The 22,267-nt window shown below is 38.4% G+C and overlaps 4 protein-coding genes across 6 annotated transcripts; 2 read left to right on the forward strand and 2 right to left on the reverse strand.

The window, feature by feature from the left end:
• Positions 1-841: 841 nt before the first annotated feature.
• Positions 842-1,288, reverse strand: LOC135680434 (uncharacterized). The gene has a single exon (XM_065194314.1). It carries the CDS (start codon positions 1,286-1,288, stop codon positions 842-844), a length of 447 nt encoding a protein of 148 aa, XP_065050386.1.
• Positions 1,289-2,694: 1,406 nt separating this feature from the next.
• LOC135588643 (thymidine kinase-like) lies at positions 2,695-5,132 on the reverse strand. The gene is made up of 4 exons (XM_065080854.1): positions 4,698-5,132; positions 4,051-4,195; positions 3,371-3,492; positions 2,695-3,136 (listed from the first exon to the last, which is right to left on the reverse strand). Exons 1-4 carry the CDS (start codon positions 5,039-5,041, stop codon positions 2,890-2,892), a joined length of 858 nt encoding a protein of 285 aa, XP_064936926.1. The 5' UTR covers positions 5,042-5,132; the 3' UTR covers positions 2,695-2,889.
• Positions 5,133-6,390: 1,258 nt separating this feature from the next.
• Positions 6,391-9,482, forward strand: LOC135588642 (cytochrome b561 and DOMON domain-containing protein At5g47530-like). Its single transcript, XM_065080853.1, has 3 exons — positions 6,391-7,112; positions 8,504-8,758; positions 8,956-9,482. The coding sequence occupies exons 1-3, from the start codon at positions 6,504-6,506 to the stop codon at positions 9,271-9,273; spliced, it is 1,182 nt and encodes a 393-aa protein (XP_064936925.1). The 5' UTR covers positions 6,391-6,503; the 3' UTR covers positions 9,274-9,482.
• A 2,995-nt stretch (positions 9,483-12,477) lies between these two features.
• On the forward strand, positions 12,478-22,183 carry LOC103995780 (E3 ubiquitin-protein ligase BIG BROTHER). 3 transcript variants are annotated; one of them, XR_672541.3, is made up of 10 exons: positions 12,478-12,917; positions 13,487-13,552; positions 13,649-13,813; positions 14,527-14,764; positions 16,753-16,799; positions 18,676-18,720; positions 19,896-20,023; positions 21,171-21,279; positions 21,362-21,583; positions 21,757-22,183. XR_672541.3 is itself a non-coding variant. In XM_018830072.2 (10 exons), exons 3-10 carry the CDS (start codon positions 13,550-13,552, stop codon positions 21,413-21,415), a joined length of 789 nt encoding a protein of 262 aa, XP_018685617.2. In that variant the 5' UTR covers positions 12,478-12,917; positions 13,293-13,390; positions 13,487-13,549; the 3' UTR covers positions 21,416-21,631. The 3 variants fall into 3 exon arrangements, 2 of the variants coding, with proteins under 2 accessions (XP_018685617.2, XP_009414750.2); XM_018830072.2 differs by lacking the exon at positions 21,757-22,183 and adding an exon at positions 13,293-13,390 and having other exon boundaries at positions 21,362-21,631; XM_009416475.3 differs by lacking the exon at positions 21,757-22,183 and having other exon boundaries at positions 21,362-21,631.
• Positions 22,184-22,267: the final 84 nt, after the last annotated feature.

The following is a 22,267-nucleotide window of genomic DNA, read 5'->3' on the forward strand; positions in this document are numbered from 1 at the left end:
ATGGCTTCAACACCCCACACGCAAGAAGAGCATGTGAAAGCAGTCAGTAGCCTCTGATGAAGCTGCATGCTTCTTCCACTGTGATCTGCTCATGCACAGTGGCAGAGACCATAGAGGACATTTTACATGATTGAATGCCACAGGACATGGCTTGTAACTTTGTGTTCTTATCAGACACAAACCCCCAAAGCTAAACAGGAGGCTGCATGGAGGCTTGCTGCTCATATCTTTCAAGACATTGAAATCAAATCTATTGCACAAATTTATGCAGCATTGTGGGTTGTGCCCATTTCTTGATCATTTAGTATTCAGATGTGGAGCACAGATTGTGTCATAGATTAATATACAATGGGTCCTTTTTTAATGAAAGTTTAGGGTTTGGGGATTGGTGATCATCCAGTTAGAATTTTTATCATGATATTTGTTAAGACTAATCTTTAGAAACTTTAGCAACCTTATTCAAAATATTTATTATGATAATTGAATTATAAAATTCATTCAATTTTTTTTTAATCTTTTGTGGCTCTTTCTTCATGTTAATATTGGATTTATAATCCAAGGGGAGTTGGTGAATAGTATGATAATGAGATGAACTGAGAATTTGATGGAAATAAGCACTGATTCAGAGGTGATGAGAAAGAAAAAGGAGAAGAAAAGAATGAGATGGAGAGATACATTGAGGTCACAAAGTCTTGACTGCTAACCACAAATCTTTCTTCACTCTTCTAACACACCACTTTCACAAATTGAAGGTACAGAAGACAACTAACAATCCAAGAAAACTAGAGAAAAAGCTTAGGAAATTTCGAGCTGATGCACCAAACAGGCGAGCAGGTATAGATTACAGGTGCAGAGAAGTATCAACATCTGTCTCATGTCCTGTGATTGAATTCTGAGCAATGCTTCTGCTGGGCCACAGGCTCATGGAAGGTGCGTTCTCGGGTGCATGGGGTCCTACGTGATCACTGAGGTGGCGGCGCGACGGAGGCCATGGCAGGTCGGGGTGGAAGAGCCAGTTCTGCTGCCCACACTGAGCACTTGAGCTGGGTGGCTCGCCCTCGCTCCACACCTTCCGCAGCTCCCGCTGCTCCCTCAGCTCCTTCACCCTCTGCAGCTGCTTGAACCGCTCCTGCAGCAGCGCGATGGAGGCGTGGAGGGCAAAGGGATCGCCGTTCTGCCTCCCCATGAGCTCAGCCTCAAGCACCAATGTGGAGTAGCTCAGTGGGTGGTGAGGTGGTGCTGATGTAGATAGAGTGTTTGTGTTCATGCGTGGTTGTGGCGTGGCCATGGATGCCAATTTATACTGGTTGGCTGCTGCCTTCTTGCACTATTTCACATATGATTTTGTGTCCTATGAATGATGTAAGAGAGAGAGAGAGAATCAAAGTGGGAGCTGCAAAATCCAAGGAGGAAAGGCTTTGGGGTCCATCTGAGGAGTTTGGTGGGCAGCTGGGAGCAGGGCCAGCGGCAGTCTTTAGAGGGAGATGGGGCTGGGAGAGAACTCCAAGGATGCATGGAGGTTAGCATTTGGAAGAAGGTGTTAGGGGGAATATGGGGTTTGGTGATGGATTTGTCTTCTATCCCTTTGCCTTGTAGGAAGTATATTACCTCATGGTGGGCAATGGAAGAGAGAGAGAGAGAGAGAGAGAGCGAGCTCTATCTCTTCCCTTGTTCTGAACAAAATCTACAGTGAGTCCAAACCAAAAGCTTCATCATTATGAGTTCTATGGTACAAAGATGAATGGGAAATTTAGAAGATAATTCTTGTTCAGAGAGATGAGCAACTAAAAGAAATGTAAGGTAAGCGAGGATTTGTTGTACCAAAGTATGCTATGCTATGCTTTCATGATACTCTTAATATATATTTTTTCCTACAAAGAGTAAGAGATGAAGGTGGTGATTCCAACTTAGAATTTTACAATAATTTATCAAGATTTTTACCAACTATTTTTATCATATTTTAGTGGGGCTTCAATGCTTCCAACTTTTAACATAAGCTCTTTATCAACCACTGTTTAACATATTTTGATGAGACTTAACTATACAATTCCACATATATTTTTTAAATATTTAAATTCTTCATATATTTAACTCTGGTTAGGATATATCCTAATAACTTAGGTTAGCTATCATTAACTGAGGTTATTAGTAATTAAAAAAAATTACTTTCATTGAAAATTCAATGCAAACAAGTACACATGAAAATTATTTTTTTGAAAATATATTTAAATGAAATATGATAATGATCATCTGATGAAGAAGATTAACTACAATCGTATTTATATTGCTTTTTGAGTTCTGTGGTGAAATATATGTATAAAATTTGCCAATAATAATTGGATCAAACATGAGATATTTTTCAATGATGATTGAATTCTTGTTTTTGAATTCACGCAAAGAATCCCACTTGGACTAAGAAAGGAATCATTCACTTCTTTTCCATCCATTAACTTCAAATTGAGGGATCCATTCGAGCATGTCACTATTATGCAACAGTGATGCATGGATACAAATACAATGAATCTATATGACATGATACAAATATACCACCTTTGTAAAGAGTACATAATTGATCACACAAAAACAACTTGGCAGACTACAAAACCTGGAAATTGGGCATCAACATTACTCTTGTTAGTCTTTGGCATCCGCTAATAATACAGCTCATCGGGCAATTTATGTTAAGTAATGAGATTGTTTCCAGGCTATCAGTTTGATTATTCCATCCGATTTTAACCCATGGAATCAACATCCATTACAACCCATGCACATGTTCAGTAATATAATTACACAGACATCTTGGGGAAAAAGCAGAGCAACAAGCCGATACGACATACAAATATGTGAATCGAGGTACATGAAACGCTCAAATGGCATCAACTTCATAGTCTAAACTACCACGGGACGTTCCATATCCAACACAATCCTTGTGGCTTCCCAAACAATCTGTCCATCTATGTAGTGCTGTCTACATACAGGCATATAAACATCAGCTCCACCAATTAGTTCTGTTTGTTTTTCCTTTGTTTTCCTCAAGGTAAAGAATGCACGTCCACCACACAACTCACACCTTGCGGTAAGCTTGGTAACTGAATTAGCTAGCGGAATGATGTCAAGCACCGAGCCAAATCTCCTTCTGCCAAAAAATGTAAATTTGGTCAGGATAAAAGAGCCATCGGAGATCATGCTCTGTGCTTTTGCACCCGGCATCTTGCAAAGAAAATGCATGTTTGAAGCAAACAACCATAAGGAGGCCAAAGTATCCTTAAAATACCAGTAGAATATGTCGAAAGCCCAATTTTGCTCTTTAAACACAGCAGTCTCCTTACATAAAATGACTAGGCAGGGTACATAAATGTATGGAGAGTACCTTAGGTAGTCACCATCCAAGCCTGCAACAATAACAGTCTTCCTATCACGATCAGCTGCATTGCAGCAAAAATCATAAAGATCTTCAAAGAACTGGGCTTCATCAATCCCTATCACATCCAACTGCCAGCATACACAAGTAACCCAGACAACGATGTTACTGTTAGAAAAAGAAAATTAGCCACAGGCAGATGCACGTGCAAAAATCAGCTGCTAAAATAACAGAAGAGATGAGACGGGCAACTAGAAGCAGTCAGGACTTTAACAACAATGGGTTTTGGGAAACATAATCTTCAAATTGATTCTGATTATCTAGTAATGGACAAACAAAAATTCTAAGAGGATCATTTTATTCTCTTAGAACGTGGACACAGAGACTGAATTATGACCATCATTTATTCGTAAAATCTAGCAAAGCATATTGACATAAGCAATTTTATAAACAGATTAAAATAACAACACATTCCAGTTATCCTTTGTTGGCCTACAGAAAAAATATGCAACTGCATTTTCTTCATCCTCAACCATCCAGATATCAATATAAACTGAATGTTATAGTTATAAAAGCAATGAAGAACACTCGGAACTCCTCAACCATTGGAAACTAAAGCAAGGAGACCAAAACTCGCCAGTTTTCCTGTCAACAAGAGCATAAAGATGATTAGCTTAACTCTTGGATACCTTATCATATGCTTCGGCTCCTAGTCTTTCTCGGAACATAGAAAGCGCTGGCAGAGCCATGCATGGCATTCTCGTACCATCGTGTGTCACAATTGCATCCACCCCATACCTTGTGTCCTTGTCGGATTTAATTATGGCCACAGATCTGCTTAAGAAGTGTTATCAGATTAATCTCACATTTTACATCAAGGTCACGTTTGATGTAAATATTAATATCACATCATCAGATAAAGAAGTTCCGTGACAAGAATGCAAAAGGAAAAAAAGTCTCGAAACACAAGCGTTTTGCATCGAAAAGCAAATCCTGGACATTTACAACAACCCGATGCTTAGTTGCTGATTAGATGAAGTTCTATGACTGAAGAGTGTAAAAAATCAGTCTCAAAACACATTATTACATTTTGCATTGAAAAAACAAAAGAAATTTTAATAGCACCCCCTGTTCAATTAACGATTGAATGGAGTTCTCGTGAAGACTTGGTTTCGAAACACAATATTACATTTTGCATTGAAAACGACAATAAAGTCAGCGAAGACTGTAAAGATCCAATCTTGAAACACAATATTACATATTACATAAACAAAGGACATTAAAGCAAAAAAACTCATTTACGGCGCAAAGTGAGGAGTGCAGAGGAGGATCCTACCTTCCGTTATTCCTTTCGGCTTGGATTCGACGGAGGAGAGTGGTGGTCTTTCCGGCGAACATCGGGCCGACGATCACATGGATCTCGCCGCAGCAAGGGCGCGATTGCATATCGGACTCATGATCTCCGGGGGGCGTTCTACAATAGGGTCTGAAGGAGGTGAAATGGGTGGCAGGTTTTGGGAGGCGGACGAAAGGTGATTTGGCCAACGATTTGGGGGAGTGGAACGTGCGAAACGAAGGGAGGAGGAGAGGTGGGGAGGGTTTGAGAAGAAGGTGGTGATGGGAAGGAGGCGGAGGAGAAGAGATGTGGAAGGGAAGGATAGACCTCAACATGGAGCGCATATATCGTGGGAGGGTGGAAGGGAAAGGGGGTTTAGGGTTTGGGAACGCAAGCGGGTGAGTAGCAGAGGCACATGTCTCCTTTCATTCGGGAGTCGACATGCTGTGTTACCTTATACGAAAATTAAATAAATTAAAAATCATTTCCAACTCAGAATTATAATGGGCGAATTTTCGAAAAAAATCCTGAAAATTAGAACGCTTCAAGTTTAATTTTTTTTATTTTTATAATGATCATTCTACGCTCATTAACCATCACCCTCTATCCAACCTCGATTGCGTCTTTATCTCATCGATCGTTTCCTTTCGCATGATAGAGGTGCAATCTTTACAACTCCTTCAAGGCCAACGATGAAGTCTCCAAGCGAGGACGATGGTGAGAAGAGGCATGAGGAGATCGCATCGATGAGGAAGGAATGTGAATTACGCTACACGATCCCTTTATTGCTAATGATGAAGGTGTAACAATAAGCTCTTGCGCGAGGGTTATAGATAAAAGAGGGGTGACTAGAAGTAGGGTAGAGGGAGCACCCAAGGTTATTGACATCAATAGTGGATATTTATGCGAGGGTAATAGGCGATGATAACAGACTCTTGTGCAAGGGCTACAAACGAAGGAGGGTAGCTAAGGTTGTGGGCAATAATAGCCCTCCCTCGTGTGAGGGTTACAGTCGACGACAGTAATATGCTACGATGTAAGACAAATACGATTATAATTTTTTAAAAAAAATATATTTTAAATTTATTAGGGATAGGATGATATTTTCATATAATTAGGGGTACTATACTAGAATGTTTTAAACTTGAAGCATTATATGAGAAAATTTTAAGAGATTTTTTAATAAAAATAATTATATTAAAAAATATTTAAAAGTCACATCTATTATTTATAAACTTAATTATATTTTAATTTTTTTACTTTATAAATGGTCTATCATGATTGTAATATGAAACATATCACTTATGCAATAATATATTAACGAGACTATTTTGTTCATATCATTTTCATTCACCATATTATAAATCTATGATCGGATCAGTTGATCCATCAATTGAATCGAGTTATTTGAGATTTGACTGAGTCAATATAACATTGTTGAAAGGAGTGATAGTTGGATTTGCAACTAATCCTCATATAATTATTATTTAGAGAGATAAGAACAAGAATGTGACATTGGAATTCCCCTCATCAAAAAATGATAAGAGATGACGAATGTCCATTATGTCACTTTCTCATACTTAAACTCCATCGTCCAAAGGCAAATACTGAGAGGAGAAGCTTCCAAGTTTGCCGTCCAAAGCCAGCCACCAACCCCACCACCTCCTCTACTTCTACCTTCCCCTCTCCCTCTCCTACCTTCCACCACCCTCATCCCACAAGCTTATCAGCACCTTCTCTCCTTCCATCTCTTTTCCTTGCTCCAACCTCTTCTTCCCATAAGCTGTAGTTTCAGTGTCAGTTCCCATGATGCAGGCCATCTTCCTTTGCCTTTTACTATCTTTCTCCCTCCAATCCTCCTCGGCTCAAGCTCAAAACTGTTCCAGCGAGAGCTTCTCCGGGAACAGGCTGTACTCATCCTGCAACTCCCTCCCTTACCTCGGCGCCTCACTGCACTGGACCTACCATGCCTCCAATGGAACAGTTGACGTCGCCTACCGCGCGCTGCAGTCTTCCTCCGGCTGGGTCGCCTGGGCCATTAACCCCTCCGGTGCCGGCATGATCGGCGCCAACGCCTTCCTCGCCTTCCCGGATTCTGCCGCCGGCGCCGTGACTGTTTGGACCACGCAGCTGTCCACGTACTCCCCCACCGTGCAGGACCAGAACTTGAGCTTCAGTGTGTACAGCAAGGCGGCGGAGTACTCCGACGGGTCATACACCATTTACGCGACGCTGGAGGTGCCGAGCAATAACACGAAGGTGAACGTAGTGTGGCAGGCGTCGACGCAGATCGAGAATGGAGTGCCGAACGGCCACTCCACCCTCGGCGACAACGTCAACTCGCAGAGCACTCTGGATCTGCTGTCGGGGCATGCAGCATCTGCTGCAGATAATTCGAAGCAGCACCGAATGAATGTGAGAAACTTGCTGAGGTTTAGCTGTATGCATCTTATTTTGTCTTCTTTCCTGATCTGATGAAGTCAAAGACGAAAACCATGTTGCTCGGAGGATCGATAAACCGACTCATAATAGATACATGTGAAGATGATGTTGGTGATGAGCACTTGGTCTCAATTCTTTGACTGCAAGGTAATGTTGTCTTGGTGCTGTTGACCGTACAGCCAATATGGCCGGGTTCGGTCTTGAAGGCACAGATTCATCTTAGGTACCGTTGGCCATATAGTCAATATGACTTGATTCGATTTCGAGGGCACATATTCGTCCTTAGAGCCCACGCAAAAGAAAAGGAGTCAACCTGACCGAGCAGCCGAGGAGGTAAGTGGACGCTCGAGGCATTGCGAGCTCGCGGTGGTTGACTCGATGTCATCCTGAGATGTGGCTCATTTGCTAGATGAGGTTCGAGGTCACCCCGAGGTGTTTGGCATTTTAGAAGTGCTCAGCGTCACTCTGGGTGCTTGTTAGATGCGCCTAGGTCCTGCACAAGTAGTCGGCGATGTCCCAATCCGACCTCTCTAATGTTTAAGTTAGTAAAATGAAAGAGGTTTAGCATGACTTAGGAGAGTTAAGATAGAATTCGTCTGCCCCCATTTGGCCTAGGGGCCTAGGTTTTATACTTGATCAGTGGCGTGAAGTCAGCGATAGGTTAGGATGTCCCTTACCCTGCCAGGGGATCATTGATGGTGGTAGCTGACGAGCATGTCATAGTAAGACACCCATAATGATATACTTTATGAGGGTTCTTGGCTTGTCTAGGATTAGACAAGGGATGACCCCCTGTGTTGTTCGTCCAGAAGGTAGGGTCGAGGAAGTTGCATCATGTCACCTGGCCTCAATGCGCGCATGTAGGCCTTCCCTTAGCTACGGTTGAGGTGGCTTCTTCGGTCCAGGTGGTGGGATGAGTTGGCAGTGCCTTTATTAGATCGACATGCACTCATGATTCTATATTGAAAATATATTTTGTTTTACTGATAATTACCAATGTCAACCATTCAACAGCAGCTATGTTAGGTAGCTTTTTTTCTGGGATCTTTTCCACCATTTTCCTCATCCTCCCTACTACATATTTTGCATCTTAATTTGTCTGCAACTTTGACTTGTCCAGATTCTTTTAAATGCTTGAATTAAGCAGAACATCATGGAACTAATGAGTTAAAGTCCCCTTCTTTTGGGCCATTTGTTTCAGTATTAGCTTCAGTAGACCATCACTATCTGAATATTCTATGTACCATCCAACAAAGAAACTGGAAATTTTTTATAGCTGACAACAGGGATTCAATTTCTACCAGTACTAATATTTTATCTATCATGATGATATATCATCTAAACATTACTGAGTTGGATTTCAGATTCATGGGGTGTTGAATGCTGTCAGCTGGGGTGTCATGATGCCAATGGGGGCCATCATAGCCAGGTATCTGAGAGTGTTTCAAGCAGCTGATCCTGCTTGGTATTATCTCCACATTGCTTGCCAGATCTCAGCATACATAATTGGGGTCTCTGGATGGGGTCTTGGCCTCAAGCTAGGAAGTGAATCTGTTGGTGTCGTTCACCACAAGCACAGGATGATGGGAATTGCCCTCTTCTGCCTCGCCACACTTCAGGTACTCCAATTCATAACCTCTCATTATCTTGCACAGAGTGAGTGCATCTTAAGACTTTGCATATTCTTTGGAATCCATGTTTTCCCTCATCTATGCAGCATCACCAGGCAAAAGTCAATTGATTCTAGTCTCAAAATAAGCTACACAGGGAGAGATTTAGTGTAGAACTCCTTAAGGACCTCATCTCGTCTCTGCAGGTGTTTGCATTGCTTCTAAGGCCAGACAAGAAGAACAAGCACAGGATCTACTGGAACATGTACCATCACTCGGTCGGATACCTTGTCATAATCCTGAGTGTTGTGAACACCTTTGAAGGCTTTGAGATACTGCTCCCTGCCAAGAAGTGGAAACATGCCTACATTGCTACCATTGTGCTGCTGCTTGTCATTGCACTTGTCCTGGAAGTGATCACTTGGGCTGTAGTCCTCAGGAGGAGGTCGAAAAGCTCCGAGAAGTCACACCATGGATCCAATGGTGTCAATGGCCATGGTGTCAAGCAGTATCAGGTGGCTTAGATAGAGCCTGGCTTGCAATGCAGGCTGTGTGTGCTTGGAGATCTCTCTTTGCTATGAGGACTGGTTGTATTCTTATGCATGTTTAGGGGAGAGAGCATTATTGATACCATAGTTATTTTATTTATTTTTCAAGGCTTACATGCATTCTACCCTTTTTGAGTTTCATTGTAATAATATGATCTGATTTATATTGAGGAGTTGATCATTCATTTTGGTCTTGTTAATTCATGCTGAAAGCTGAATTGTAACTGCTGAAAAGATCCATGTAGACTATTTCCAAGCCAACTAAATCCAGCAATATATAGCAATAGCAACAAAGCATGAAAGAAGCCTGAAACAAATTCAGCAACTGGATGATTGGCTATGATCACAAAGTCAGCTTGATAATCTAACTATGCTTCTGAATCCAGTCTTTGAATTTTAGGGGCCATTGACTATTAGATACTCCTACCTTCTCTTATTTCTGTTTATGATCAACATATTAAAGATCAAGCTTTTGAATACCTCATCTCCACTTTCTCTTCCTCCTTAGATAGGTATCCTCATGTCATCCTCCTCCTTAACTTTCTCTTCCCTTGCCTACTTTTTCGGTTCCTGTCCTCCTCCTCCTCCTCCTCCCTCTTTTTCTCTTCTCTCTTCTTTTATATGTGATCCGAATTATATCGATCCATAACGAGTGTCAATACGATAATTTTGTACTGGTATTATACCGGTTCGGCCTAATTGGTATCGGCACCAAACCGAGATTTTACATTAGATAACCTTGGTGCTTAAGATTTACAAGTGCATGGATTTTGAAGCATCATGAATGGTGCTGCTCAACATATATTTCTGACTTGTATCATTAGAAAGCCTCTAATTATTCAAGGACTGGAATTTTTCATTGTTTATAAGCTGAAACTGGATTAAATTACATGTTCATACTAATTAGTGTGTTTCACTTCAATATTTATCTGAATATTTTCAACAGTTATTTTTTTTTTAATTTCTACATCACTAAAAAGTCTTTATTAGGAAGAACAATTATGCCGCTTGAGATAAATTTTAGCTACCAAACGGCTTTCATGGATAAAAACAATTTTAGACTTCAAATTACGCTTTTAGCAAAGTAATATATTGTTTTTTTTTTTTTGTGGTCAAGGAGAAAAAAAGAACTTTAGAAGGTGTGATGAAGTAATTATCTGCAGAGTAAAAACAGAAAAGCCTTGCAAAGGTGTAAGAATAAGGAAGAAGATGTCACCTACTTTGCTGAAAAAGACAAGCTGACAACACATGAAAAGATCAGCATATTAGACTAGCCAAGCAATCCTGACATGGTGATCATCACAAACCTACCATCTCTATCCAACACAAATTTATTGATGGCTGCTAGTTGACTTTTAGCATAATGATCATCACTAACCTAGACCAAATGTTGAATTCTGCACTGCTACATTGTCTTTAGTTACTAGATTGTTTTGTAAGTTCACCAACTTTACCTCACCTCTTCTGCTTCAAACAATGTGTCTGTCATTGTAACTTTTTGGCTGTAGCTTAAAGTTGGTGAAAGAAACACAAGTCATTAGCTTAATGCAACACAAGTAAAAAGCTTCAAATCCTTGCATGCCACCAAAGCATGCATGGTTGAGCAATCCTCCATGGCTCCTCTTCTTCCTTCCAATTGCAGTTGGTTGGAAGAACAAGCTTCCTCTTTTTTCCACTTTCATTCTATTTAATCTGATCTGCTGCGGCTGTTGTTAGCAGAGTGGTTAGCCTGCTTTCTTTGTTTGTCCTCTCCTCTTCCAGTCTGTTCATATGAAATTAAGGGGAAATAGCTTATGATGCAACTTACATGAAGCTGCATCAATATCGAATGCGATGATGATCAATGTATGTAATTTTACTTGTTTACGAACGAAGAAACTATTTTCATGACTCGAACTCTCATAATCCGATTTGTAAAGATATCATGTAGCATCTACCTAAAAAAGCTCAAAATCTATCGAGGCCTTATTAAATCATATATAACTTATTATGTAAAATCTTAAGATGATAGAAATTATATATGCAATTATTTTGTTACCATAATAAAATTTTAATTGAAATGATAACAAAATAAAATATATTTGATTAAGATGCACTCAAAACCTTGATAATCTAATTAATAATTATTTTATAACCCTAAAATATTTTTTTATTTGTTAACAATTGATCACTCCACACTGAAAATATTCAATCTCATATAGTTCAAACCTAGCTATCGTTTAACGGGATCATCTTATACTCTATAAACATATGATTTGCCTTAACTTAAATTTAATCAAACAGATAAATAACTAAGATATATTAGTCTTTTTAAAAATTGATATCCTAATTTTATATTTTTTATAAATTCAAAATTAATACCTAACGAATTTGCATGATTTAAAATCAAGAAAAAAAACCTCTACCTTTAGGTTTTTCTACCTAGCGACCTATGTTTAAATTTTTTAGCAAAGTATTTTTTTTTTCAAAAATGATCATTATTATCTTTATTAGTAATCGCCTTTTATTGTGCCTCCATCTTACATTTAGTTATCTCTTATATCGTCTTTTTCTTGGTCACGCTATGTCTCTGCATGCGAGCTAGTAGGATTTATCACTCATCTTTTATCCCTTAGCTATATGTGTTTTCGCACAAGTAGGGTCAATAAGCTAGGCACGCAAAGTGCGAGCGAAGGTGTAGTTAGTATGGGGGCTACAACGAAATTTTTTTAAGATTAAAAAGAAAAAATGATCTTTTTATAGCAAAGGATACACCATGAGAATTTTCAAATTTAGGACGTACTAAAAGAAATCTCTAAAATTATGAGATTTTTTTAAAGAATTACCATATATATATATATATATATATATATATATATATATAATCTACTTGGGAAATTATAAAATTACAACCCGAGTCACGTAGGAAGAGTAATATACTCGATGATACCTAAAGTCACGGCTCGACGCGACCCATCCGCCATCTCAACGTCCTTACGTGCCACGCTGGTGTGTCGCCATTCGATTGTAATACAGATCATGGTTTAGAAATCGTTAATTGAGTCGTGAAATGTTCGGGAGTCACCAATTAAGTTACACTGCACATCCGACGGGAGCCATCCGTCCGCATGCCGTAACTTGAATCTTGTCTTATTTTAAGCCGCGACTCGAGCGGCCAAAATATAACCCCCGGAGGGACAGAACACGAATCCCAAGCCCCTTGCCATCTCTCTCTCTCCTCACGCCTTGCAAGCAAGAGAGAAGACCGCAGTATAGAGAGAGAGAGAGAGAGTGATCGTTCTTTTCCCCCTTTAGCTCACAGATTTGCAGAGCATCCTTTCCTCCTCAAGCTCACAAGAACTCCGCATCTCTGTCCGCTGTTAATCCAAGCATTCCCCTCTTCATCACGGCATTGATCTAACCCGAGTACTTGATCGGAGATCACCGCCCGCCTTCGCCGGTCGCGCTGGAAGGCGTCGAGATTTGGGCTCTCTCGGTGCTTTTCTTGAAGAGACCGCAGAGGTCGCCGAACATTACGTCTACTTCGGGGTTTTGGTTCAAGATCATGATCTGTTTGTCGCTCCTTTGGGGAATGGCTTGCAGAGTGTAGAGGATGCCTGACATAGATGGGTAGAAGCGTGGTAAATCAACTATTCCTTTGTTTTGTTGCTCCAAAATTTGGTTGGGGAGTTGATCGAAACTTGCACGAGAATAAGTTTGGCTGCCTTTTCTAATGAGGGCGATGAATGTCAGTTATAGTTCCCCAAAGTTTCTGTTTCTGAACTCTTAGAAACGAATCGCCTTTTCCATGGTAAATTGCCGCGCCGTAGGGGTTGTGAACCTGATGTTATGTTTCTTTACTTAAAAGCTTCGTGAGTTTTTGATGCATTCTTTCATAAACGTAAGGTTGATACCAGAAAGCTTCTTTATATTGTGAGAAATCTTGACAGCTTAGAACTGTAAGCCCCAACCAAACAACGACTCTGTTTTTTTATCTGAACCTTTTCTCCTGGCAGTCCTTGTAATTCCTTGAAGAGGATTACATTGTAAGAGCATTCCACAAACTTGGGACATGACGACTTGTGGTAGCTTTCTGTTGTTGTAGGAACACGTTGTAAGACTCCTTGCTGAGTTTTCTAAATTAAGGTCATAATTTTGAGTTGACAAATTCATGTATAAGCTCAACTTATTTATCTGTGCCTTACTGCAGATTTGCTGGACTTGATGCTGTCTTATTCCTCATGAAACAAGAAACTTCTTAATTCTAATACTAATGGTAAATAGATGCCGTTCTCTTTCTTATTTTTTGTCCTTATGTTAATCTTTATTTGTTGGTATTTTAATTCAGTTGATTCTGGCTTCAATTTGGCAGGATTCCAGTAGAATAGGAGGAAACATGAGCCATAGTCGCCAGATGGAAGTTCATTATATAGATACTGGATTTCCCTACACTGTTACAGAGAGCTTTATGGATTTGTTTGAAGGCCTTATGTATCCTCAGACCGATGCCAATTCAGCAGAAGTTTTTCAGGATCAGGTAGTTAAAGTAATGTAGCAGTTCCATGGCTGTCCGTATTAACTTAAATTGATCTTATTCTTTGCTCACACCAGTTACTGAATGTATGAATTTTAGAGTTGACATTGGGTTTTTTTGTCAATTGCAGCAAAAAGCTGATCCAGATTAATTTTGTTTTTGTGGCATTTAATTTTTGAATTCTGTAAATTCAATGGTTAAGTGTTATTAGGTTTGCAATATCTATAAATACTTTGGAAGATTAAACTACTTTGGCACTATATTTGTTGTAATTATGAATGCATTAATGCTAATATAGTAATGTTTCAAAAAGAGAAAATGGTTTCACATCCTTTCTTAGGTAACTTTTCACCTTTCTATTCAAATTGATGATCACTTGGCTTGCAAAAAAGGAAAACACATGGATTCATCCATTTCCTTTTTCCGAAAGGAGATACAAATTTTCAGAGATATTTGTATTAGCCTAGTATGAGGCTCCAGCCAATGTGGGTTATGGTTTTATTTAGTGTATTCTTGATGATGTTTTCTGCCATCACTTAAATGTCACTGTGAAGCTTAATTACCCAACTTATCACTTTATGCCTCATCCAGTTCTCATTCTTGGAGGAATTGGTTTCATTTTCTTTCCCATATTTTAGGAGTAAAACTTGTAAATCAATAGCAATTTGGTGGTTTGTGGTAATCTGCATAATTCTTAAATTGGTGATCATATGCAGGGAAATGCATATCACTCAACAGTTCATACAAGCTCATTCAAGTATGGGTTTTCTAGTGCAGCTAGTGATTCATATTACAGTTTCGGCCATGCGTATGAGATAAATTGTTTTACTCCACAATTAGACGCAGCAAGGAGGATGTGGGATGACCCTGCCCCATTGAACATATTTGACTCACCACAACTATTTCTGCATGGGAATTTAGGTGTGGAAACAAGAACACCTAGTGCCGAAGAATGTAAGTTAGACCTGGCTTTTCTGTTTATCATGTCTGCCATATCCATTTAGTATACCTGCTTGAAATTTGTTAAATCATGGAGACAACTCTGGGATTATGTGTCCACTTCTGAGATCCATGGTGATACTTTGTATTATTGATCTAATGCTTAATACTTTTGTTGTATTGGTTTGAGGCCACATGTGCTTTTCAAGTAACTCCTTTTGAATAGTGAAATCTCCAGCCATGCAACTTACATGCTGTTTTAGTGATGTCTTCTTTCTGATTTGTGTTACTCACCAAACATTCAACTTCACATGCCTGTAATTCTATCTACCATCTGTGTGTTGCTATTGTGTGTCAACCATATCATATCCATGTGAATTTGCTATTGTTTAGGAACCATCAAGGATGTTCCATATATATAGTTCACTTTTTGTTTAATGCATGTATTGAGATGCTCATGTTGTTCAAATACTCAGAGATTTGGTTGTAAATCCTACCGAAAAGGAATCTACTGACTATAGAACTCATTGGAAGGGTGCTAAAGGCATCATCTAAGGAAAGAGGACTAAATTAGCATATGATATAGGAATTTGAAAATACTTGAAATGTATTATATTGAAAAAAACTAAGTTCACATATGGAGTCCCAACAGTGTTCACCTCATATGGATGAAACTTACTGTTTTGATAGGTTGCGAAGATTGAAACAGAGGGGTCTTGGTTCTTGTTACATAGTCTGCTCCCTTATCTGAAATTTGGACCTTTTAAACCAAGCAAACCTTTTCTGAATCCACTCCAGTTCTCTATATTTTAGAACTGAGTTCCGAGTCTTTGACACTATGGTTACATGTCAGAAATGTGAAAGATTGCACAACCGCAATCTCCTTCCTAAAGGACTACCCACCACTCTACCACATATGTTCATCAGAGATGAAGCTGGAGCAGATCAAAAGTAACGTGCTATCCTTCTATTGCAAAATCAACCAGTTCCATCTTTTTTTTATTCACTTTTTTGTTCTTTGTTTCAGTGGCAAACTGACTGCTGGCTAGAACAACAAGATACATTTCAAGCTGATTCTCACCCTTTGTGCTGTCGGAACTTGAATTTAGTAAATTGGATAAATCTCACCTGAGTTGAACCTAACCTGTTCTTTAGTGGTGTAGAAAACTTAAAATTGAACCCAACCCACCTAATGTACAGTAACTTTACCCGGTCACATGACCTATTTATTAAACATATTGTGTCCCATTGGATGATCCAAAACATAGCACAATTAATGGCTTGCATCATGATTTGTTTCACTTGCATGACCTAGCTTGACATGTTGAACACCACTGAACTATTCTTGACATGAATTGTCCAGACTCCAGAGTCGAATGACCTAAACCAGACACATTTGAGATCATATCCTGAAAAAATGGTTTCACATTGAACTCGGCTATTAAAAGGGTCAGTTTGGGTAAGTAAAATCAGTTTTCTAGCCTGAACATAACTTGTTATTGATTGGGTTAATCATGTAAACCTATTTATGGCCCAGCACATCTAAGCTCATATCAGACCTGCTAAATCCATGTTAGATTGGCATGTCAGTCCAAAAATTTTTATCAGAATAAAAAGAGGGCATTCCAAACTGCTTAGAAAATGATCGAGCAAGGATGAGCACATTGAGCAATGCTATTTTAGTTCATGTACATTCTAAGGTGACTTGTATTTTAACATCATTCACCTATCAGTGGTAACATGAGTAATCTGAAAAAGTCTGATCAATATGAACCAGCATGCATATGCAAGTCCATCTTTGGAGAGTTATGATGATGTAGTATCAAGGGTGATTAAGGACTTGGTGCTTGCTTTCTTCTTTGGTTTTTTATCATGTTCCTAGAAAACTGACTGCATGGTGAATCTGAACAAGTTCTTGGCCACTGAACTAGTGATGGAATTGAAGGTCTGTTAGTCATTAGTTTATATGCATAATGCTCTAAGCTCTTCTTTTTTAATCATAGGCATTCAGGTGCGAGAGAATACAAATGATGGTGCAAATGGTGGTCAGGTTAGGAGCTCTTTCATATGCTTTATAGTTTCAACTATAAATTATGTTATTATCAAATCTTTTAGTTTGGAACTTCTTTTGTACGTTCTTTCATACCTCAGTAATCAGTTAATGCTGATATTTTTTGTTCATCGAATACCATTAGCTATGAAGCTCTAGTTGTGTTGTTTGTCCACAAATTTGGATTTCTGTAATTCAGTCAAGACATCTTGGACCAAGTCTCACATACTCTGGAAGCCCATTCCAGCTGAGAATCAAGATTCATTTCTATTCATTAATTAGTTTCATCAGGGTTGTCAGTAAAAATGTTATAATTGCCAACTACCATGCTATCAAAGTATATATTAATTTTCGTTATTACTGTTGCTTGTTGGTTATTCATTTGCTATGCAATTGAGATAGAACTGGATGATTACTAAATTTTGCATTTGTTTTATAAATATTGATGGAACGTCTAAAAATATGAGTATTTGTTGATTGTTGCAACTAGCTTATGACATCAGATTATTGCTTTTCCGATCATCATGAAATAGATAATCTGAATTCGGCTTATATGTTGCTACGATAAACTTTCCTCATTGTCGATTGGCTGGTTGTACCCAATTAAGCTAATTCCTTCCACAAAACCTGGAAGCATGATCCTTAGGATTAGGTGGTAACTTATCACTGCCTCACACTTCTGAACCCACCTTTGTATATCCAGTGTTTCGCTGATTTCAGTGCAGAAGAGCCAACATCATTTTATTTATTTTTAATTATTGTTTTTGTTAGCATACCTAGAGAATCAACGTCTTTAATCATAGATTTAGGCTCTGTTTACAGAGTCTTATCAGCGCACAACGAATTTGATCTGCAGGACATCAAATAAGTAGATGCCTTTCAGATTAAAATTAAAAAGCAGCATCTAATGAGGACACTTTCACTGTACTAGTTTCTTCTTGCTAAATTAGATTATCACCCAACCTGGCACAATATTTTTAATCCTTAAATCTCATGCTCAAGATCATTATATATGAAGCCAAAATTTGATTATCGAGAAGAAAAGACAAGTTGGTTATAAGAGCAAAAACTGCCTGTAGGACTGTATCCTATAGCCTTAATTTAGAAAATTTTTGATATGACTATTGATAATGTTAATATCCAACTTCTGATGTTATGACTTTAGATGTGTATTTCTTAGTCGTTGGAATGGAGGTAGTCAACAACATCCTATCAATCTATTAAGATGAAGTACAAAGCACTGGAGAATTATCTACAAGGTTCAATTTCATCTCCTCTGAAACAAATTTTATCCTAATTATCTTTCTGGGAGCATACTGTGATTAATGACATCATGGCGACAATGCACGAGACATCAAAGCTTAAAAGAGAGCTGAAAGACATGATTGAGCTTCAGAGAGTTCATTTAGGTTGTGCAGTACAATTGCAACAGTATGTCATCTGGAGAATTTACACTGTACTGATGGCATGCGGGCACATCTTTATGAGAAATTTAATTTGTGCTAGCATGTGTTACTGGTGCTGCATGTGGTGAATATTAGAACCTTGCGGGAGATATATGTGTTAGTTTCACAAGGAACACATCTTCCTTGTTGACTGTAGTTAAAGAACACTCATCATAGTTTTCCACTATAGAGAACTAGAAAATGAAGGCTGATAATGCTGCTGCTTTCTTTATTCTTGCATCAATGTTCTGTAAGATTTGCAAATATATTTTCTCATTGCTTTTGCTTGGCTTAGTATATATTCAGTTATTCTCATGATTTTAAGCACAACTTTGTTTTCATTTGTTAAATAAGGGGATTGTTTTGTACTCCTTTTTCATAGCTTTACTTGTGCACTTTAATTGATTAATCCTATTCTTTTGTGGTTGCAGGCTGTTTGGCAGGACAACATAGACCCAGACAACATGACATATGAGGTTTTCCATTGATCTCATCGATTTTTTCTAATGTCTTATATTCCTTTATGAACATACTAGATCTTGGTATTCACTTATGTGATTTATCAAGATAATAATTTTCTGATGAATGAATGTTCACCAAACAACTAATGACAAGTTTACATTGACATTTTGCATATGTTCTATGTTTTTTGGTTTAAATATTATGTGGAGGGATTATCAGAGCAATGCTTGCAGGAAGGACTGTCTTCAGATGATAGATGACACCACAATTTAGTCCCATATCAGATAGGAAGGAGATTTAAATTGATCTATAAAGCTAGACTGGACTAATCCTGTTAATAACACCATAAAAGCCAATTCTATTTGCTGATCTAATCACTTGTCACTCCCAGTTGTAAAGGACATTCACGACTTTAATATTGACTAATATTTTAGTTACCATCCAAGCAAATCATCCAGCTGGAGAATCTAATTTATATGTAGGCATCTGATATTTCTACCATTTATGATAGATTATGCATTTTCAATTTTAATGGTATTCTGGAGGTGTAAGAATGGCCAAATATTAAATTTGCCTAGTAGTTTACACTAATGTTCTTTATATTTCAATCTTGTGTTAGTTTGCATTTGCAAGAGACCTTTATAGTCATTCTTCAATAATTTGGAAGAGCTCTTGTGATGCCTATATGTTGGACGAGTACATGTAGTATCTCAAACTATCAGGATCTACATGTCCATCTCTCATTTCAACCAGTCCTGTTACTGCATGTACATATCATTATAGTTGAACTTGCATGCACACTAATATTCAGGACACAGATTTGGTCATTATTGAAAACAGGAGCACCATTTAGAATGAATAAGATATTTTACAGAATTATTATTAATGCAAGTAATAATGGGTAGAGGAAAATAATTGTTCCTCTTGGTACACTACAAGGCCTGTTATTTGCTCTCAGAGCATAATAGTGTTTCATATTTATTGGTATTGTTAGTACTTTTCTCAAAGTTTTTGCCATTCTCATCCGGCATCAGTAATTTTCCTTTGGAGTATGCTTTTCACATTGGCATATCAAATTTAAACTTTGGAATTTAGCATGCAATAACCTGTTGGTCACTCTTCAGGTTCTTTTTATTCCCCTTGATTAAAATATCTGAACATTTTTATCAATTATCAAAATAATAAACAGGAGTTACTTGATTTGGGTGAGGCAGTTGGAACACAAAGCCGTGGTCTTTCTCAAGATCATATTTCTTCACTTCCTGTCTCGAAATACAAGTGTGGCTTCTTTTCTAGGAAAAAATCTCAGGGGGAGAGGTAAAGTTCTGGTTCTTATGTTTGTTTAGATGATGAAGATTCTTGTCTTTGTTTGCTACACATGAAAAAAAAAAAATAGAGCCTCGAACTCCCATATGATTCCTGATTTGTATATGTAGTTTAATGGACAGATTCAAATACCGATTGTATATGGTGAGCAATGACTGGTATTTACTGGTCCAACCAAGGAGCAGTATCGGACTACAGTATCGGACCATATGGTTCCATACCATATTATTTTTGTTATTTTTGTGGACACTGGATGGTATGAGTTGATATACTACCCGGTATACTGTTATTGTACCAGTCTGTTAGATTACCGAAACTGGCATTGGACCCCAAGTTAAATCCTTGGTTTAATGTGATTCACCTCATATCTCCTATTGCATTGGTTCACATTTATTGGATTTAAAATCTTTTAGCAATTTTTTTTCTAGGAATAATCCCAGCCTGCAATGCTGGTATTGCATTTGGATCAATCTTAATTTTGACGGGTTGATGTTTTGGAACATTTAAAGTAGTTTTTTTTGGGGGGGGGGGGGGGGGTGGGGGGGGAGGAATGAACAAAGGAAACATAATGATAGTGCCTGATCTTTTGTGTTGGATTTGCAACTTGTTGATTCACTGTGAGCCCACTAATGCTGCATTCATCAGTCCAGACTCCACACCTCATTACCATTATAGATTGCATTGTTTGGTAAAAGCAACAACTGGAAGCATATAAAGGGTACTAATGCTTGTAGGAGTAGCATCTGGTTGTAAGCATATAAAGGGTATTAATGCCAAGCTTTTACTCTGAAGATCATGGTGTTTTGCAATGTACCATGCTTCTTTTGTTGTTACCACCAGATCATGTCTCTCAAACCAAATTTTCTTTCTAGCACTCGTTTAAATGGAGCAGAATGTTGATTTGTATGAAAACGTATAAAGATGGATTTAAGTGATATTTAAGTGATAGGATCAGCCTTCCCCTTGTAACATAACCTACACACGAAGATTACCAAGCCATCTGTAATTCGTCTTTGGTTTTGGTTAACTACGACTCTTTACATTTATTCTTGAAGTGGACCAAATTTTTATATGAAATATCTACCATTAACTTCATTTGAAATTTCTGAAAGTCCTAAAATTACTTTATATGTGCCAGATGCATCATTTGCCAGATGAACTACAAGAGAGGGGATAGACAAATTACTCTACCATGCAAGCATGTCTATCATGCTAATTGCGTGACACAGTGGCTTAGCATAAACAAGGTTAGCAAGGATTTCACTTTGTCAGTTAATACAACTTTGTGTATCTCCCGGGTGTAACCGATCAGATATTTTCCTCTTGTAGGCATGTCCAGTTTGCTTGGTGGAGGTCTCAGTTGAGGAGCCTAGGCGTCAATGAATTCTAGTTGGCGACTCGCACGGAAGTTTTTGGCTATTTTCATCACTTAAAATTGCATCTCTTTTTCTTTTTTTTGCTTCCCTTTTCTATTTCATCTTCATGTTTGCAAACATGGAACTGGACCAGTTACACTGTTCTCCTTCTGTCTGGTGTGGCGCAAGGATCATGGTAGGTTATGATCAAGTAAATGCATTTAGGCCCATGTTATTTGGATTCTGTTTGGCCCTAAAAGATTCTGCTGCTTTAGTTATGTGTTATCTTTTTACTAGGATATGTCCTTCATTTGATCTCTGACGACAGAGTTCCTCAGTTCTTGCTCCTAAGGATTTCATGCTTTACAGCTTTTGCAGACCACCCACTTGGCAATCCATCTGATGAGTAAAGGAAGTTAAAGATTCCTGAATTCATTTCCAGAGAATGCATGACGGAGGAGTCGTCATGACGATAAAGTTCTAACAAGCAGATGTCCATCTGCCCTAATATTTTGTGGTATCAATTCATAATATCAATCTTGTGTGTTGAATTGTCCATCTCATTGTTGATCTGTAGCTCCAGAGTCGATTGGTCTTGGAGATAAATCCGAGGTGCCAAATTTCTTGCCAAGACAAACACTGCATTATCTATGACTGTAGTCGGCACCCATCTCATATTGTTTGCGTGTGTTTTTAGTTTATTATTATTATTATTATTGAAGTCAAGTCAAGCTACAATTGACTCTGCTGGTTTAGACCCAGTAATCCTTGTCCTGAATCCAAGCCTACCTGATTGATTGTGTGCTGACACAAATTTATTTGATTCGGACAATTTGTTACAGGGTTTCCATCCATCTTGACAAGATCAGAAGCAGCAGAT

This window comes from Musa acuminata, chromosome BXJ1-8 (genome assembly GCF_036884655.1).
Source record: "Musa acuminata AAA Group cultivar baxijiao chromosome BXJ1-8, Cavendish_Baxijiao_AAA, whole genome shotgun sequence".
NCBI lineage: Eukaryota > Viridiplantae > Streptophyta > Magnoliopsida > Zingiberales > Musaceae > Musa > Musa acuminata.

What these genes read in the sequence shown, in the direction of transcription:
- LOC135588643 (XM_065080854.1), bottom strand. Translation starts at nt 5,041, where the DNA reads ATGCGCTCCATGTTGAGGTCTATCCTTCCCTTCCACATCTCTTCTCCT. An exon ending in GCCGAAAGGAATAACGGAAG is followed by an intron (nt 4,196 to 4,697) that starts GTAGGATCCTCC and finishes CTTCTTAAGCAG; the next exon opens with ATCTGTGGCCATAATTAAAT. An exon ending in GAGCCGAAGCATATGATAAG is followed by an intron (nt 3,493 to 4,050) that starts GTATCCAAGAGT and finishes GTATGCTGGCAG; the next exon opens with TTGGATGTGATAGGGATTGA.
- LOC135680434 (XM_065194314.1), bottom strand. Translation starts at nt 1,288, where the DNA reads ATGGCCACGCCACAACCACGCATGAACACAAACACTCTATCTACATCA.
- LOC135588642 (XM_065080853.1), top strand. Translation starts at nt 6,504, where the DNA reads ATGATGCAGGCCATCTTCCTTTGCCTTTTACTATCTTTCTCCCTCCAA. An exon ending in CGAAGCAGCACCGAATGAAT is followed by an intron (nt 7,113 to 8,503) that starts GTGAGAAACTTG and finishes GTTGGATTTCAG; the next exon opens with ATTCATGGGGTGTTGAATGC. An exon ending in TCTGCCTCGCCACACTTCAG is followed by an intron (nt 8,759 to 8,955) that starts GTACTCCAATTC and finishes TCGTCTCTGCAG; the next exon opens with GTGTTTGCATTGCTTCTAAG.
- LOC103995780 (XM_018830072.2), top strand. An exon ending in AACACCTAGTGCCGAAGAAT is followed by an intron (nt 14,765 to 16,752) that starts GTAAGTTAGACC and finishes TTTTAATCATAG; the next exon opens with GCATTCAGGTGCGAGAGAAT. An exon ending in AGTGGCTTAGCATAAACAAG is followed by an intron (nt 21,280 to 21,361) that starts GTTAGCAAGGAT and finishes TTCCTCTTGTAG; the next exon opens with GCATGTCCAGTTTGCTTGGT.